This window comes from Sphaerodactylus townsendi, linkage group LG03 (assembly GCF_021028975.2).
Source record: "Sphaerodactylus townsendi isolate TG3544 linkage group LG03, MPM_Stown_v2.3, whole genome shotgun sequence".
Lineage (NCBI taxonomy): Eukaryota > Metazoa > Chordata > Lepidosauria > Squamata > Sphaerodactylidae > Sphaerodactylus > Sphaerodactylus townsendi.
In genome coordinates, this window is record NC_059427.1 from 86,148,726 (window position 1) to 86,167,939 (window position 19,214).

Here is a 19,214-nt window from a genome sequence, read left to right on the forward strand (position 1 = left end):
ATATCTATGACAATGGAATACTATGACTGATGAAACAGTCTACTCTCATTTTTTATATAAAACGTAGTGTAAATCTGTTAGCTTATGGTTTTTCTGCAAAAGAGAAACACAATTGCATTGCTGTGAAACTAAACCAAATAATACTAAGCACAGCTTAACTAACCTTCCAAAGCACAGATGTCTCTACAGCAATTAAAGCAAATCTAAAAAACTGGAAACAGGAATATGAATGTACAAAAAAAATCAAACCGGGGCGGAGGGGGGGAAGAGAAATCATAGGGTTGTTCCCACGGAAGAAGTAGGCAAAGAAGGTCTGTCCTCACCCTTTCCTTCCCCCAACAACCTGCTGGTTTCCCAAAAAATTATCTTCAAGGGTTGTGGAACCCTTGTGAACAAAACACATCAGAGTGCAATTAACTATAGTGAGGATGGAGTAGCCAAGTAAAATCAGCCCCTCTTTTCTCAAGTGCTGAAGATGGAGGAAATGACAATTTCACCCAAATCCCCTCTCCACTGCAACCAGTGATACAATGCTACATTTTGTTCACAAGTCTCTCCCAACTCTCAGAACATTTACATCAAGCAGCGAATGGTATGGGAAAGATCTATTCCAACACCTTCTGTGAGTTCTTAATAGTATTTTTTTAGTGAAGATATATTGCATGATCAAGACTGCACATTCATCTCTGTCTTACAGTAGGCACTGAGATGTCTGATTAGTACTGGTACCTGAAAATGCTTTTAAGGCTATATGTTATAAGCGTCAGTTACAAAGGCCTTAATGAGGCAAACAGGCAGATTAAATTCAAATGAGCCAAAGCATGTTAAAGACAACTATACTTTGATGTTACACAAAGGTAAAATAGAAGTGAGTGTAAGCCCAGGACTTCTAGGACAAAGAATAAAAGGAACAACCTACTGGATGCTTTTGTGAAGCTCCTATTCATTTCATTGGTACACGGCACAGGAGAGTTTCCAGTGATTCTGTCCTTCGCTTGCAGCACATTTAGCTATCTTTGGCTGTAGTTCGTCAGAGTGATTATGTTTTTTTCGTTGTTGCTATTATTTGAAAACTAATAAAGAGCAATTTAAAAAAAAATAAAGTAGCAGAATGACCCTAAGAAATGAGATGACAGAACAATACCATCTCATGTTTCTCCAAAGTTTCCATTTTGTTCTCCTTTAAATAAAGGCTGGAGAAAATATTTTTCATCAGATCAAGTTAAATTAGTAAAACAGATTAGTAAAACAGCATTTGTAGAAGTTAATACATTCTGCTTTTTTTCTCTTTAAGGCAATTCTAGAACAAACACATTTATCATATGTAAACAATTTTACTCCTTAAACTTATTACCAGTGCTGACAGCACTACCATGTAAACACACACAGCAAATTTTGCAGCCTAATTTTTGTCTATATTTGCCAACTACAAAATAACCTTTTTAGAACCCTCAAAACATTGTTCAAACATGTTGCATAAGGTGACTTAGTAATGACAGTTTTAATGGTCACATATGCTGCCCATTTCATATGATCATCATCGCTTTAGTCAATGCTATATATACAACCATTACTTCTAAGAAGATGTAGGACTGTTCTAATACTCACTTCCTTTACTGTTTATCCAGAGGCTGTAAATAGCATATAGTCAGAGATGCTATCCTACAAGGTTTTTAAATGGCTGAAGCCTTAAATTAGAGATGAGTGAGCTCAATATTATGGTGTCCATTCTTTCTCTTAGTATCTCCATTGCACACCAATGAGTTTTAAATGTCTATAGCAGAAGTGCATACTCAGGGACACTTAGCATATATTAGTTCAGATTTGACTGCTAAGGGAGTCTGACTACACATTAAAAAAACAGGTTGGGTTGTATCCAATGGTTTTTAAATGGATGGGAATTTTACTGCCTCTTACACCAATACCACACAATAGTGGCTTGGGGGAACAGTGTCCATTCCTCCCAGGAACTCTGCTGGGCACAATCTGGGGTGCATGCTGTATGAAGGGAGAATCAACACAGTTGTTTTCTAACAGCAGTCAAGAACTGGATACAACCTGCTGGATCAGAACAGAGCTGATATCCATCAATACCCTCACCAAAGACTACAGAACTGGTACTCCATAATCTACCATCTGGCCTTCTTAAACCCCTTCACTCTGGCCGTTTCCGCACGGCCCCCGAGGCGCCCCCATGCCGGCAAGAATTCTGCCGGCGTGGGGGTGGAGGCCGGCGGAGGACAGGCGGCTCCGCATGGAGCCGCCTCTGCCCCCTTCCCCATCCCACTCACCTTGTCCCCGTCGTCGGCCTTCAGAGGCCAGCAGGCCGACGACGGGGACAAGGTCAGTGGGACGGGGAAGGGAAACAGCGTGTTCCCGGCGGTGCTGTTCGCACCGCGCCGCCGGGAACATGCTGTTGCGGCAAAAACAACCCTTTAAAGGGTTGTTTTTTAGGGCGGCCTGAAGCCGCCCTGGAGGAGTGGGAGCGCAGTCAGGTCGGCGCTGCTGCGTTGCAACAGCGCCACCTGAGCGAATGGCTCCCTGGGGACGGCGTTTTTCCCGTCCCCAGGGCGCCATAAAAAGGCCGTGCGGAAACAGCCTCTGATTTTGCTATGGAATCATATGAAACAAGATTTTTACAAACAATGCCACCATCAGCTACAGCCATAATTTAACCACACATCACATCATGGAACACTGGCTCTGGTCAAGATTTCAGGTCGGCAGGCATCTGCTTGATTGCGTAATTATTTCTGCTAGTGAACGGGAGGCCAAGGAGGGTGCAAAAGGCTCAATATTTTATGTTTTCGCAGCCATAAGAATGAGAAATTTGTTTTCATTTTCATCCCATTTCCATTAAAAAAGAAGTTTTCAAAATTCTGAAGGCTTCACTCAAATTTAATATTGCAGTTTTTCTGGATTCATGTGAAATCCACAGAGGATTATAAATTTAAGCAAGGTTATTATTTTAACTGCCAACACTAGACAAAAGCCAAGGGCTATTAATCAAATGCTAATTTACTGTTAAAACAATTTTAAAGCTATTTAAACAAGATGGTAACAGCATACAAGTCTTCTGGGAAAAGGGAATAGGGAAACCTGCCCTATTAGCCACATGGACAAATAAGAGAGATCAGGTGGTTTAAAATTGAATGTTGGTAAAACTATTGTTTGCCTAGAGCAGCTGAATAACATGCATAACACATTTAAGGTAATTACATTTTCCTCTGATTAATTGCACTGGCAAATGCTTGAGACCCAGGCACACATACATCTTCTGGAATGAGGCCAGAAATATTTCTCAGTTGGCACCTACAATAGCTTTGCCTTAATATGGGGCAACTTAGCATTAGCATTAATTCTATCAGTGGGCCCAGGCCCACTTACCTGCATGACAAGACTGCTTACTCTAGTAGTACGTTACACCACCAAGTATTCATGTGTGGGGGACTAAGTTCTGTTACTTATATCACGTAGATAGCAATCACCAGATATTGATTATCTTTTTGTTAGTTTTATTCAATGACTGGTCTTCCCTGATAATCTAGAAGGAAATCATTTTGCACCCTTTATTAATCGATCCAATCTATCAGAAGTTTCCATGAACACTGAAATGCAGTGTAATTCCAAATATTCCTGTTAGTGAAATACAAAAAAAAAAAAAAGATCACAACTAATACTGCAAGGTAACAGCAGTGAAGTCAGGAAGCCTTCAAGGTAACCAGTTACATGGAGGCAAAACACAATAGACAGAAACCACAGTGAATCTCTATGAAGTGTTATATACAGAAGACTTTTTGTTCCACACATGGATTGCTTTAGCAGCTACATCTGGAAAACTCCCACACATAGCATGAGTGGTAAATCAAAAGAAAACAACAATTAGCCTAAAAAATAAAAAGCTATGCAGATCAATAGCTCTTCAAAATAATGGGTAAAGTTAAATCAAAAGGTTAGCACTGCTGCTGTATATGACACCTTGCCAAGAAGGCAAATATTCTAAATGTAAAAAGTGTTTTTTCAGCATGTGAATACTGGTCAAACAAAAACAGCATGTGAATTGGGTGCTGTGTGGTTTCCGGGCTGTATGGCCGTGTTCTAGCAGCATGTGAATTATTGGTCAAACAAAAGGCAGTCTCAGGTGTAACAAAGCTATTTTTGTTTAGAACCTCTACCACCCCAAAAATTATGCTACACTAACATAAGACTTGCTAGTTGCAGCTGCACCTAGTGATTATTCCCTAATGTCAGTTTCCCAATCTTGCTCTAGAGGACATTTCCAGTAAAGGCAAAGTTTTTGTTACATATGCATAGCAAAAAGGTTTGGAAATAAAAGTTATTGTCCCGCAAACTTGAATGTTTCTTTAGTATCACAAACCAGCATCAGTATGGAATTGGGCACAGATGACAGAAGCTAACATATGACATCCATTTTCATAGTATCCATGCTGGAAGATGCTGTAGAAATAGAAAATGGTCACTAAGGTTATGGTGAAGAGTACTAAGAAACAGAAGAGATCGGATTTAGAGGAGAACCCATTTGTGTAAGTACTTTATCCAGCCACTGTAAAGGCCCATGAAGATGAATTTCTATCCAACATGGGGTGCTTGTAACATCTTGCCGGTGATATTCTGCTCCCCATCCCTACAAAGAGATACATATTTATTAGCTTCAAAATTAAAACTAAAACCAACAACTGATGATATATCACTAATACAATTAATTCCTAACTTTAAAAAAATCAATAAATCTCCCTTTCGAAATCTCTAGCAGAACAAAGTCAAAGGAATGTATCAAAGTGCAGGAAGGGATGGCAGAATAATGCATGTATCTCATGCCACACAATGCAGGTTATTAACAATGTGGTCACTACATGAGACAACATTCATTTAAGTCTTTGTGTGTCAGGATTCATGAGATACTGAAATTACTACATATTAGGTGGTAGGGAAGGACGAGAAGATTATTAACTCACTGAACCACCTGAAGGCATGTTACAGTCCTCATCATGCTTTGAAAGGGCCATATGTATAACACAAAGGAGAAGTTTCTCTTTTTAGTCAGCACCTGTTTCTAAGTAGTCTATACTGAAAAAAGCAGAATATGTTGCAAAAAAAAAAAATACATCTAAGCATGCAAACTCTCCAAGACATAGTGAAAGACATGACCAGATTTGCAACTTTAACATTTGGAAAAAAAATCAAGATGTCTGAATTCAAAAACTGTTACAGAAGTATAGCTGTATATTTAAATCAGTATCAAATAAATGTATGTCAAAAATAATTTGTCGGGTTTCCAGTGTGGGGATCTATGGCATTTTGACCCCTCAGCAAACTATGGAGAATCTTTGTGGCTATGACGCCAGTTGGTAGGTGTAAATCACCACCCAAGTTATCACTCTGGATAAAGATAGATAACTCGTGATGCTTCAAGAAGTTCTCCTCTTGAGTAAAAGATGAAAATAGATTTTTTTGCAACTCACTCTGGGGTTAACAACTAGGAGGCTGGACTGCAAACAACAACTCATGGCCCATGGAATATAACTTGAAATTAAGCGTGACCATTCCCATTTCTGTTGGAAGATAATCTTACGGAAAAAGAAATATTTCATCTGAGCTGATGACAGCAGCCTTCGGAGAGATGATCCTTTTCTCTGAGACACTAAAATCACAATGGAACTTGAAAAAGGAAAACTAGAACTTAAAATCACTTGAGAAAAAGTTGAAGGGCATCAGCAAGAAGGGCTAACCTGCAGTTGAGCAGTCAAAGTTCTGCTCATGACCTGAGTTCAATTTTGCTGGAAGTCAGGCTGCTTCCGCATGGAGGCGGAAATGGCTGGTTCGGCGTACTTGACGCCGACCCAACGACGCTGGGACCATTCGCATGAGCTGGGACGCCGGCGCCACAGAGCGCCGGCGCCCGGCCAATCCGGCATGTCCCCGGGCCTCCAGCACGTCGCCGAGGCCTGAGGACACGCCCCCCCGGCCCTGCGCGCCTGCTCCTGCGTCGCAGGGCAGGGGGGCATGTCCCCAGGCCTCGGCGACGTGCCGGAGGCCCGGGGACAAGGTAAGTGCAGGGAGGGAGTGGGGGGAGGCACCTTGAAGCCGCTTCGAGCCGGCGTCTCCGCAAAAGTGCGCTTCCCAGCGCACTTGGGAAACACCGGCTCTGCGTCGATCGGGCGGCGCAAGGGCGGCGTGGCTGCAATGCAGCTGCGCCCCCTGTGCGAACAGCGGCCTGGGGACGGCGTTTTTGCCGTCCCCAGGCCGCCATATTCCGCCCGCGTGGAAGGGGCCTCAGTTTCAGGCTCATTGCTGACTCGGCCTTCCATTCTCCCAAGGTTGGTAAAATGAGTCTGCAGCTTGCTGGGGTAAAGTGTAGACAACTGGAAAAACCTAATGGCAAACCACTTCATAAACATACTCTGCCTAGTAAAGATTGTGATGGTATGTCATCCCATGGGCTAGTAATGACCTGGAGCTTGCACAGGGGACTACTTTTACCTTTTTAGTAGTAGTAGTAGTAGTAGTAGGAGGAGGAGGAGGAGGAGGAGTTTGGATTTATATCCCCCCTTTCTCTCCTGTAGGAGACTCTAAGGGGCTTACAATCTCCTGGCCCTTCCCCCCTCACAACAAACACCCTGTGAAGTAGGTGGGGCTGAGAGAGCTCAGAAGAACTGTGACTAGCCCAAGGTCACCCAGCTGGCATGTGTGGGAGTGCACAGGCTAATCTGAATTCCTCAGATAAGCCTCCACAGCTCAAGCGGCAAAGATGGGAATCAAACCTGGTTCCTCCAGATTAGAATGCACCTGCTCTTAATCACCAGGCCACTGCTGCTCACTTTTAACGCGGAATATAAATGGAGTTAATGCTCCATAAATGACAAAAATATTTCATCATTTGAAAAAAAAATGAAAACAAGATATAATTTGTCTGCAAGAAATCCACATTAGAAAAAAAGGATGTAAAATATCTGTCCCATAAATCTTTAGATAAAGAATTTATTTCAGGTAGTATTAAAAAAAATTGGGTGGTGTTAGGTGGTGTTATACATCAAATCACATTTAGATCCTAAATTGGTATTGACTGATAAGCATGGGAGAGATTTGGGGGTGGAAGTTAACTTGCTTGTGGTTAAAAATTTGGTTTTGGGAACTTATGCCCCAAATGTTGTCAAAGGAGTATTTCATAAACATCTTACTGATAAGCTTATAGATTTTTTCCATGAAAGTTGATGCCTGTTAGGGGATGGAGTGGAGTGATAAATGCCAATGACATATTTTCTGGGAAAAATATTAAAAATACCACAAGGTAAATTGCCAAAAGCTTTTTTTTTTTAATTTGGTAGACAATTGGATCGGGTTCACATACGGAGACCAAAAAGAAAAAAGAAAAAAGAAACTTAAGAGAATACTTTTTTCCCCAAGAAAGACATGCCATTTCCTCAGGTAGGTCTACTCCCCACCCCAGATTGGCCTGTCAGGAAGCCGGATATGTTTAGTCTAAAGAAGGAAAGGTTAAGAGGTGACATGATAACCATATTTAAATATTTGAAGAGATGTCATGTTGCAGAAGGAGCAAGCTTGTCTTCTGCTGCTCCAGAGACTAGGACACGGAGTAATGGATTTGAACTACGAGAAAAGAGATTCCACCTAAACATTAGGAAGAACTTCCTGAAGGTAACGGCTGTTCAACAGTGGAATACACTGCCTCAGAGGTGGTTTGGAGGTTTTTAAACAGAGGCTGGATGGCCATCTGTCAGGAGTGCTTTAATTGTGTGTTCCTGTATGGCAGGGGGTTGGACTGGGTGGCCCTTGTGGTCTCTTCCAACTTCTACTATTCTATAAGAATTAGTGGCCGAGAGGAATACTTGTCATTGGTTCTGCTATGCACAATTATTAGAAAGATTTAAAACAGATAAAATATCTTATGGTTTCAAATATTCTAAATTACATTTGAAGTGTAGCTATGCATGAATGATGATTATGTTATTACTAAAACAAATAAGCTCGTGTTGAGATCTGAAACACAAGAAGAACTAGTGATAGTTTGTATGATGAGATGGAACATTAACTTTGGACACTAAACACAGATAGAGCAATGAGATAATACGTAGTTAAAGAGTCTTAAATTTACATTAAGCTCCAGTCTTGAAGATAATTTTTATAAAATGATATACCATTGCTACTTGTCACCAGAGAAATTGGCAAAGATGTATAAAAAGTTTTGAATGTGTGTTGAAATGTTACCATCATTTATGGAGGGCTTGTACTAAAGCTAAAAATTCTGAATACGAATGCACTCAACAATCCAGAAGATTTTGAAGACTAATATACAAATGAAACCAGAGGCTCTTCTTTTGGGTCTTAAGGACAGACCATAAGGTAAAAAAAAAGGAAACATTTGTTTTTATACATGACAGCAGTAGCAAGAATATTATATAGGCAAAAATAGAAAACCTCATTGATTCCTACAATAGAAGAATGATTTGTGAAGATCCTGGATTTGGCAGAGGTAACTAAGCTTACGTTTTTGATTAAAGAAAACAACTTATCTTGTAGACTTTTTGTGTAAAACAGAAAAAATGAAACTTATGATTTGTGGATCTGAGGACTAGAAGAACAAGAAAATAGACATGATAGAGCAAATTGCAAATCTTATTAGTAATAATAATTAAAAATTAATTTTATAGCTGTAACTAGAGAGCAAGTGGTAAAATTTTAATTCTGTTTATATTTGGCACAGAGGAAGTTGGGAGCCCTCTTTTTATCTTTCCCCTGTAGTGTGGTTTTTGGTTTTGTTGTCTGTAGCTTTTTGTCCTTAGGTCTCAGCAATAAAAAAAATTCTTTCAAAATCTTTTTTTTCCCAGTTACCCAAGAAACATACAGCTGTGGTGACTCAATTTTGCTCAAGACATGACCAGAGATACACTAAAATGATAACAAATAAAGTGCACTTACTTTTACAAAACTCATTCGAATTGTGCACATTTTGGTAAGTTCATACACAGCCTCAAACCCATGATTCACCGACTGAGCTAAAAGCTGAGCAAATTCCTGATTGTTAAAAATTTTTAGGCTGCAGCCACTGGGGATCTTGCATACAGTTGTAGGGTGAAATCCATGATGGTAGTTGCAATTCCTGCTCTGTACAAATATACTGCTGTCACTCAGGCACTCAGCATAGACTTCCCCACCAACATAGTAGAGATGGACACCTAAAACACCAAAATGAAAAAAAATCTCAAAAACTTAACACTCCTGATATTTTAGGCTCATTTCTATTTAAAGGCCAACGAACTCTTGGCCCATAAGCTACAGCTTACAAAATGCGGCACTGAATGATCAGATTAGAATTTGGTTTATTTTTTTTCTTAAACAGCATTCTGTTGACTGAAGTTGTATTGGTATTTTCTATGAGCCACTTTAGATTCCCAGAGTAAGAAATGCCTTAAATCGGAATATACTCTCACTTCAAATATCCTGCACTTTACCAGCCACTAGATGTCCTCTTCTCATAAACTACAGTAAGGCATTTTTCAACATGTAAACACAAAGCAGTATTAAAAGATGGCCCATTTTATTAAAGTTAGTATTTGGTTTTCAATATTTTGTCACAAGGAGTATAACAAAGTGGATTAAATTACCTAGTCAAATGGTAATCTGAATGAAAAGATTTAATTAACTGTACTATGCCAAGCATACTATATCTTTTTTCCTATCTGCATTCTTCATTTTGGAAAATACATTCCCAACACTGACATCCCAAGTCCCTCCCTCTTCCTTTAACAGCCTACAACCAGGAGCCAGCATCCCGCCCCCTCCACAAACACACTTACACAATAGTGTTTCCTTTTGTTGTCAAGACAACAAACTATGCAAGCATCAGGGAGCGACATACACAAAAACATTCAAATGTGTGCATCAAAAATCAAGTTTTGAAAAACACTTCAGTACATGAACACAAATCAGGACAACTGGCAACAACTGAAAGTCTTATGGTACAATCAACTGCATTATAGATTTGCTAGGTATTTTCTAGTTGAATCATATGAATTTACCAAAAAAGAATTACTGTGCATTCCTGTAAACTGCATCCGTTGCTTAATTTTAAGGAATAGTCTACAGAGGCAAATTGTTTATGATTCTGCAAGGCACATTCTATTAGAAGAAGAAGAAGAGTTTGGATTTATATCCCCCCTTTCTCTCCTGCAGGAGACTCAAAGGGGCTTACAATCTCCTTGCCCTTCCCCCCTCACAACAAACACCTTGTGAGGTAGGTGGGGCTGAGAGAGCTCCGAGAAGCTGTGACTAGCCCAAGGTCACCCAGCTGGCGTGTGTGGGAGTGTACAGGCTAATCTGAATTCCCCAGAGAAGCCTCCACAACTCAAGCGGCAGAGCTGGGAATCAAACCCGGTTCCTCCAGATCAGAGTGCACCTGCTGTTAGCCACTGCTCTTAGCCACTACGCCACTGCTGCTATTACCTTTTCCAATATGTCTCCGGGTGTTCTCAATAGTTGAGTTGCGATTAACATTAGAGAGTAAACCTAAGCAGAATCTATTTTTGTTGTTGGAAGGATCTGTAAATCCATCTACTAAGATACTAGTGGAAGAGGCATGAAAAGCCTCCCCAACTCGATTGTTTAATTCATAATACACAATTGAACACCAGTGCTTGGGTTCTTCATAGGCAACAGGGTGAACATCTATGAAATGAAAAACAAAATAAAGTGATATTTAGTATCTCAAAGAGGTACACAGTAACATAATACCTAACATTAATATATCACTCTCCTTGTGTATCCCTTGATCTCTTCATGCACATCTCCTTACAGTCTGTAGGCCCAGATATCAATATCAGGTAAGGTGGCAAAACTTCTCTATGTTTTCCTGATTGGTAACTTAAGCTTTTTATGATGCCATCAAGATGACCAAAACCAATTTTTCTTAGCTTTTCTAATTCAAACTATAACTTGTAAACCAAGTTACCCATTTCAAATTTTAAGGCATGGTTAGAACTCATAAATTTTCCTACAAATAACTAATTCCAATAATGTCTCTCTCTATTACTGTTTTTGTAATATAAGGCATAATTGCGATTTAAGGCATAATTAGGCTCATAAATGGGTGACTGACTGATCAGTGAGCACCATTTTAAATGTTGTAAGTTCTTGTTTTAATATTCCAATTTTTGTATTGATAGTATTTTTACTCTGTCTTACACTGCCCTAAGCCCTGCTTTGATTAGAGGAGGATGGCATATAAGTTGTGGTTGTTATTACTACTACTATTATTATAATTACTATTAAACTAAGAAATTGCAGGAAAAGTTAGCTGTGGACATCTTAATAATACACAATCATTCCCCTTTCAGAAAACATCCTGTAAAATGTCATCAGTTTCTGATTACAGATGAGGAGTTGGGTCTCAGAGAGTGGTGTGCCTGAAAAGCTAGTGAATTTCCAATTCAGATGATATGTGAAATTCAGCTCATCTCTCATGTTTGTAACTACTGCATCATCAAACTCATAACTCTGAAAGTGTGTACTTTGATGGCATTTTTTAGATGCCATCAAAAATACAGCCATGTATCCACCATTAGACAGGAGAAATGGATAAGTCACTTAAGTTATTGGAAGATTCTAAACTTCTCACTGAGAAGGGTAGGATACATACCACTGAAGGAACTTTCAAGTCAGCATGTACTCAAATTGCTTACATTTATCAATGACAATTTTTAAGTTCAAAATGAAAAGTTATTAATCTGCCAAGTTCACAGAACGCTTGTTAAAATACAACTAGTATCTTAGAATGCTGACCATAAGATCTATATAACCTTAATAATGGCATTTTTCCTTTAAAATAATTTCAAAAAGTAGCAACAGCAATAGGCAAAGTATAAAATTCATGTTTTATATTTATTATACACTCATCCAAATTTGGCTGCTCTCCTTGGCATAACCTTGAATTTTTTTCTCCTTGCAATTCCCTAGTGGTAAGAATATTACAACCTCATACAAATAGTTTATTCCAGTGTTTTAAATTCAACTTAAAGCCATTTAAATCTCAAAATTTGTCTCTAACAGGCATCCAAATGTTCTACCCTGCCCTGTTCTACAAGCTCAAAGTAACCCACTCCCATCACACACCAAAGTGCAATTTTAAAAGGCGGAGTCTTGAGGGAAGAAACCTTATTTCAAGTCCTGCGTGTGGTTCTGTTAACAAGCCTTACCCCATGAAATCTCCCACCCGATAACAAAACTCCTCAACTGATCAGATAGGTTTCTATAATCAAACTTTGATGTTATCATCCTCTCTTTCCCTCCATGTTGGCACTGAAACTATATCTTCTGCCAACCATGAGGCCCCTAAAGCATGTTTCAGACCATTTCCAAAAAGCTGAAAACCAGGACAGAAGGCAGGATTAGATGTATATTCACCTTGTTTTTATTACACTTATCAGGAAATAAAAGCAGATCCAGAGAGAGGTTAATGTCTCCTCACTGCCTAGCTCCACATTGCTGATAAGGACCTCTCAGAATTTAACCAAGGTGTGCTTAGACAAAAAAAATGTCTACTTCACTAACCTCCATATCAATAAATACTTTGTTCAAAATTTGTAAATTTGATTCAAAATGTTTTTTTGCTCAAGTCTGATCAATTGAGGGCTGCTTCTGATAATCGCTGTCCAATCAGTTCTCTCAGGCTGCCTGTAACACACCTCCTTTTCTGCTCCAACATTTCCCTTCCTTTAAATACTTATAGATATTCTCGAAACCTCAAACACCCTCCTCACAATCCAGTACAGGTGGTCTCTGGAATTTGTGGTTGATGATATTAGGGCTGCCTCAGCTGTTGTTTATTCAAATACCCAAATATAAGGTCATTGAATCACAACAATGGTCTAGAATTTCTCTGAAACTGTATGGTAAAACCAATGAAAATTACATTTTCCATGCCCCAAAATTCTCCTGCCAGTTGAAAGGGCTCAGCTGGCAACCCTACTTCCTAATGATATATAGAAACAGAGTGAAAACATGCTATGTTCCCCATCAGGAGCTGATAGTACTGACAAGTTCCAAGGGGATGAAATGAATAAAGCTAGCTTTCAGTGAAAATAGATTTAATTGCAGAAAGTTACAATAGCAAATAGATAGATTTTCCCTTTGTGTCAAATTTAATAACAGGCCTTCTAAGAATCTTAGTTTACCTCTGCTAGAAATATTTGGCAATATTTGTGGAATCATACTACTGCTTGTGTCCATAGACTGCGAATTATCTTGTCCCATCTGATCTTCAGGGGGCATATATGCAGGTGGTGGTGTGTCTGCTAATAAAAAAAACAAAATAAAATGAGTACACTTTATACAGCCTACCACTTTCCCATTTACTCTCGTTCCTTCTTCATATCTCCATTTTTGGCTTCCTTTAGAGATTAGTGGTATTTTGTTAAACATTTTGTGTCACTTTTCAGAAACTAAAATTGATTTATTGATTTAGGAAAATAAAGACAAATATTCAAGTAAAATATTATAAATGCAAACATCACTGAAATGTCTGCTGAACTTTTCATTACCTTGTTGGCCAAGAAGAAAGATGAATCTCCCAGCCTTTCCCAAGGCAAGTAAGGAAGTAGAGCAGCAAAAACCACACCACAATCTTAAGGCCATCATTATAAAGGCCACACTTCCAGTTGTTACAGTTCTCACCAGAAGCACCACTGGAATATCAACTAGGCCCAGTTAGGATGCAACTGGCAATGGGAGCTAATATAAGGAGTGACACTAAAAGAACCTTAGTCTTACAAAAGGAAGCACTTTAACATATCAAAACCAGAACCCTGAACTGGGCCAGAAGTATATGAGCAGTTCATCTCCAAGGGCACATCCAAACACACAAGGTCATAACAATAAAGAATATAAAAGCATTCATTGCTGGTCAATTACTCTCTCTCCTATGCTCACATTTTCCCATTTCATTTAGCCCTCCATGCACAAATAATATACTTTACATAATATACTGTAATATAATATAATATACTTTACATAATGGAAAATAGGTATGATGGACAGGGTAGGTCAGTGGTGGCGAACCTTTGGCACTCCAGATGTTATGGACCACAGTTCCCATCAGCCCCTGCCAGCATGGCCAATTGGCCAATTGGCCATGCTGGCAGGGGCTAATGGGAATTGTAGCCCATAACATCTGGAGTGCCAAAGGTTCGCAACCATGGGGGTAGGTTCTCCCTCTCCCTAAGAGTAGCTAATGAGAGCTGACAGAATGTTAGGGAGACCTAGTTGAAAAACAGCAGATGAGAGTTGGGAGTTAGAGAGTTAGGAAAGTAGACAGCATGACTGACTGAAGCTGTGGCAAAGAACAACTTAAATATAACTGGAAAGAAACATCAATTTCTAACAAAAGATTCCAAATACTAGAATAGAGAACAGTTCAAAAGTCCAATGGAAAAGAAACATTATAACCTCTACCTTCCCTTCTTCAATATTATGTTCAAACTATAAATAAAAGTTAACTCCTTGTTAGGAACATTTTAGAACAGTTACTTTTAATTCTTACATCTCCTTGTATTTATCCTGTCTAATTTTCCACAACCGTTATTTACAATTCCCCTATTCCTCTTTCACTCCTTGGGCCTTTGTAATATGCTTGGCAGCTATATATCCCATTTCTTGTTTCAAAACACCTGTTGATTCTTCACCCAGGCCTGTTGTGTCTCTTTACTGTCTTTCTTTCAGCCAACTTCTGTCCTCTTATGCGGACTATAAGACTATTCAGTCTTACTATGGCCATACTTGAAGGACCATATCTCTTAGCATGAACCTGTCCAGTACTTTAGATCTCTTCATAACTTTTATGTTAAATCAAACAGATTACAATAGCTTGAATGAAGTCTTCTTTCAGCTGCAGTACCAACTGCCAGAAACAGCCTCCTAAAGTTGGTTAAGAGGGCTCCTATAAGGACCTGTTTCAAAAACACTGCAAATGCCTTTATTTAAACAAAAGGCTGAGTACTTGGGAGAACTGTGGACTGGATGAGTTGTATTCTTTTGTAAAGTGCTTGGATAGCACCGCTTTGTAAGTTGCAATGGATGAAAAGAAAGGTGGGATATATGTATTTAAATAAAAACCAATCAAGTTGTCTTATTAGAGCCAAACACAGAAGGAAATAACTAAATCACTAGATTTGTTACCAAGACAGCTGCAACAAGATAACTACCTTATCAATCCACTGTCTACCTATTATCTTATAAATCAAACTTTTGTTAGCTCAAATTGCTGGAGGTGTAATGAAAATGAAGTTCATCTTAATTACATAGTACACTTCCTTAGGGCCTTAAGAAATTTTGGTCTGCAGTGGTAAACCCAATTATGGACTCTTCCTGTTCACAAACTGTGTTCAAACTGAACTGACTGCATTCAAAACAGTGTGGGCACTGAGTGGCTCTGAGGAATGCTAATTATATATTCTGCTGCTCTTATTGCCCAGTGTCTGCCAGCAAAGAATGGAAGGCCAAAGATCTTATAGAAATCCAAATATGGGTGGCAGAATACATTTAGCTCGTAAGGAGCGAATTGTTTACAAAAGATGACAAGTTTCACAAACACTTCCAAAGAATTGTATCTACTTTTAGAATTTTTAAGTAAATACCTGGCAGCTAGCAACTTTCTTCTTCCTGGTTCCTTTCTTCCTATGTGTGTTCTACTACTTTAAAGAAGCCTACCTGATACCAACTGCACTGTTGTAAGAATAAGAGACATGAAATACAAATCTCTTAATAGAGTGTATCAATGTATCTATTTGCCATTTATATAATACAGTGAGGTAAAGCACACTGCTGTTGATTTTTATACATTTATTGATGTTACTATAGCAAAATTCAATTAATTAATAGGATTAATAGAATTAATGGAATAATAGATACTTTTGGTATCATCAGTTTTCTATGCCACAACTTTAGCATTTTTAAAAGCAAGACTAACATCCTTCTGAGCCTGAAATCATTCGTCGCTGACCTTCACACTGTAGTTACAATATTAATAATGTGCTTCTCAATGTTCCTAAATTTGCTCTTAAGTAGCCCTAAGCTATGTCAACCGAACCATTACAACTCAACCATGTAAATTTCACTGAGTGATAGATATATAGCCCACTGCATGGTACTGGCTCCATTATGTTCAGCAATGTGTCCGTAAATGTAGTCTCCTCCCAGCTATCATGCATGTACTCCAACTGCCATTTTCAAATTTCATTCTTTTGGATTCTTACTCACCCTACATCCTTTAATGTTTGGGGCTTTTTTTCCTTGAACCCTTCCTTAACCCTGCCATTCTTCTCAGAACGTAGATACTGAAAAGTATCTACAGATACTTTGGTCCACAGTTGGACTCTTGCTACAGTTATCAGTTGTTCTGCACAAATGATTTATTCTGCTCTGATAGGAGTATAAGACAACAGGGGCACATTAAAAGATATAAACTGCTGTCTCCAGCCTAATCCCAAAACTTCAAATAACATTTGCTATACATGCTACAGATAAGCATAGTATGATAAAGACATAGTACTCCATCTGGCTTTATTATCAAAATTTTGCTTTTCAACAAACATCACACATAGGTAGCCCTTACCTGGTAGCTGAAATGGGCTGGATGGCCCAGAACTAGCTGGAGAATTTGGGTAAGTACTACTGGCTGGAGAAGGCGGATAAGGACTGTTTGGAGAAATGGGGAATGGAGTGTTGTTGGGCTGCTGGAACGAATCTGGAAATGTGGCATTTTGCGGCATGTGTGGTTCATTGTGGCTTAGATTTCTGAACTGAACCAGAAGGCTATGCTGTGGGTTGAATTCACTGTGTCTTGGCACTAAAACCGGAGGTAGAACTGAAAAACAAGAGAATATAACCAAAACACCTTATTGTTAGCCTACATATGCTACTAGCTTTATAAGCAGAGAGGACACAGAGAAATAAGCCAAAAGCAGACTTGTCATAGTGCTACACTGTATTTCATAGTCTTAAAAATCCAGTTATATGAACAATAGAAGTCTGGCAGAGGAAGGTATATCCAGACACAGGTTTGGGGCTTAGAAAAAATGACTGTCTAATCACATAAGAGTGAATCAAAACAAACTACACAGAAGGCTGCAGAATGTTACTCTGAAATACGTTGAATATATATTATATTATAAAGAGTGATAGAGAATTAATGAGAAAGATCAAATTGACAATTTGGAATTTCGGGGCATTTTTCAAGTTTGCAGGAAGGTATCTTGTCTATTCATAGCTCCAATCACATATCCACAGATTTGGCCACACTGAGAATTAAATATACTGGTTGAACATTTCGGAGGTGAGTGAGCATCCCACTCAAACCCACCTGGGCTCTCCACCCTTTTATAATGATAAGGATTGATACAGACTTCCTTCTGCTTGGATCCAAAAGGAAATTCACAAACGTCCAGTGGTTTTAGCTCATGATGACTTTGCAGATCTGGCCAACGCCACACGCGGCAATAAATAACATGGGGGAGACCTTTGCGGTGAGAAACTTGAAGTCGTCCATCTAATGAGCGAGGTATAGTAACACATTTACTGGGTTGTCCAGGACTGCTCAGCGCTCTCTCGAGCTCTTCCATTGCTCCTTTTTTCTTTTTCAGTTTTTTAACTAAAGCATCGACCGCTTTTTCTGCCCACTTTTCTTCTTCATCTCCTTGCTTCCAGCCCAACAGACGCTTTACGGCTGGGCTAGTAAAAGAAAACAGGCTAGCCATTGACGTCATTTGACAAGTCTTCAAGCAATTTTTAGAAATAAATTGCAGATTGGCAGGCAAAACTTTTTGAAAAAATCCAGGGCAAATATTCTTCTTACTTAGGCCTGTTAAAAATAATTACATTCCATTAGTAACAGCCATGTCATTTTGATGGGGGATACATACAGGAGAAGCGCATATTTTAAAATCCATTACAGGCTTCAATAACTTTGAATCTAGTTTTTAAAGTTTAATCATTTTCATAACACGCATGCTTGGATTCTGTTTCAGCTTGCTCTACACTCTGTTGTAGAAGCAGTCTTCTGCTGCCAAGCATGTTCCCCTGACACCAGGCACTTTTGGGTCCTGCACTGGCAGAAACACTTAGAAATGAAGAAACACTTCCCCAAAAAAGCAAGCCTTAGAACTTAAGTCAGAATGTCCACTCAGAAAAAGAATGGACACTATCAGGAATCTAGCATACCGGTGGAGCTGACAATGCACTCCTTCAAGAATAAGCTCTTGCACCTTACATTAATTGAGTCAGTAATATTACTGGATTTCACAGGACACTAAGAATGGATTTTTAAAATAAATATATGAGGCCGTTTCCGCACGGCCAAAAGCAGGCAAATAGCTGATGGCGTCGCAAATTGCGGCCTTATCGAAAAGCGTTTCACACAGACGAAGGAATTTCTACTTGAGTCACGCAGCCCAGCAGAAATGTATCAACGGTTAGCACTGAAGCGCTGCGGAAGGCGGGCGATCTACCAGCGGCGATTAGCGCCTGCGCGCTAACGAAGCCGTGCAGGCCCGATGTCATTACCCGCGCGAAAGCTTAGTCGCGATGGACAAAGCGTGAAGCTGCCCTGATGATGTCCTGCCCGCGTCCCGTACATCTGTCCAGTGCCTCCCCTCCCATCTACCTGTCCAGTCCCAGTGCATGGGTCTGAGGAAAGGTGCTTAGCCAATGCAGGGACAGCACCAAGAGACAAAGCGATGTGTGTTATTAGTAATATTGGGGACAAGGTGACCCAGCTTAGCCCGTCCTGGCGGTCGCCATTTTTTTGAAGAGCGGCTCCCACGCTCGCGGCTGTTACGCACGAGTCTTGGCGGCGTCGATGCGTCACAGGGGGAAAAAGAGTGGTTTTAAAGCGTTTTCTGAATCACCGGCGTCTTAGCGCCCGGTTTAAGCGTTTCAGCGGCGGCGCGAATCGCGCTTTACACCTCCGCCGCTCTTGGCGCGTCGCGAACAGCTCACGCTATGGCCCCGGTTCTTTTACCCGTTTCCGCGACGTCATATTTAAGCCACGTCACGGAAGCGGCCAAGAGTAAAGTAAATCTCAAGCAAAAGAGTTCTATAGTCAATACAGCTGCTTCATTTTTTGCAGTTTTCTTGTTACTATGGTTATAAAAAATCTTTTGTAAGATCTTGAGAGCATCATGAAAAAA

The 19,214-nt window shown here is 39.7% G+C and overlaps 1 protein-coding gene across 2 annotated transcripts in view; it reads right to left on the bottom strand.

The window, feature by feature from the left end:
- Positions 1 to 2,482: 2,482 nt before the first annotated feature.
- The window catches only part of SMAD5 (SMAD family member 5), a 30,336-nt gene continuing 13,604 nt past the window's right edge, over positions 2,483 to 19,214 (bottom strand). Inside the window, exons 2-7 of one of the 2 annotated variants that reach the window (XM_048490295.1) lie at positions 17,390 to 17,887; positions 16,643 to 16,894; positions 13,209 to 13,325; positions 10,483 to 10,704; positions 8,959 to 9,215; positions 2,483 to 4,645 (exon numbers count right to left, since the gene is read on the bottom strand). In XM_048490295.1, the coding sequence (XP_048346252.1) occupies positions 4,502 to 4,645; positions 8,959 to 9,215; positions 10,483 to 10,704; positions 13,209 to 13,325; positions 16,643 to 16,894; positions 17,390 to 17,792 (1,395 nt within the window). In that variant the 5' untranslated portion in view covers positions 17,793 to 17,887 and the 3' untranslated portion in view covers positions 2,483 to 4,501. Of the gene's footprint in view, positions 4,646 to 8,958; positions 9,216 to 10,482; positions 10,705 to 13,208; positions 13,329 to 16,642; positions 16,895 to 17,389; positions 17,888 to 19,214 lie in introns of both variants that reach the window. The other variant, XM_048490294.1, reaches the window with a different exon arrangement.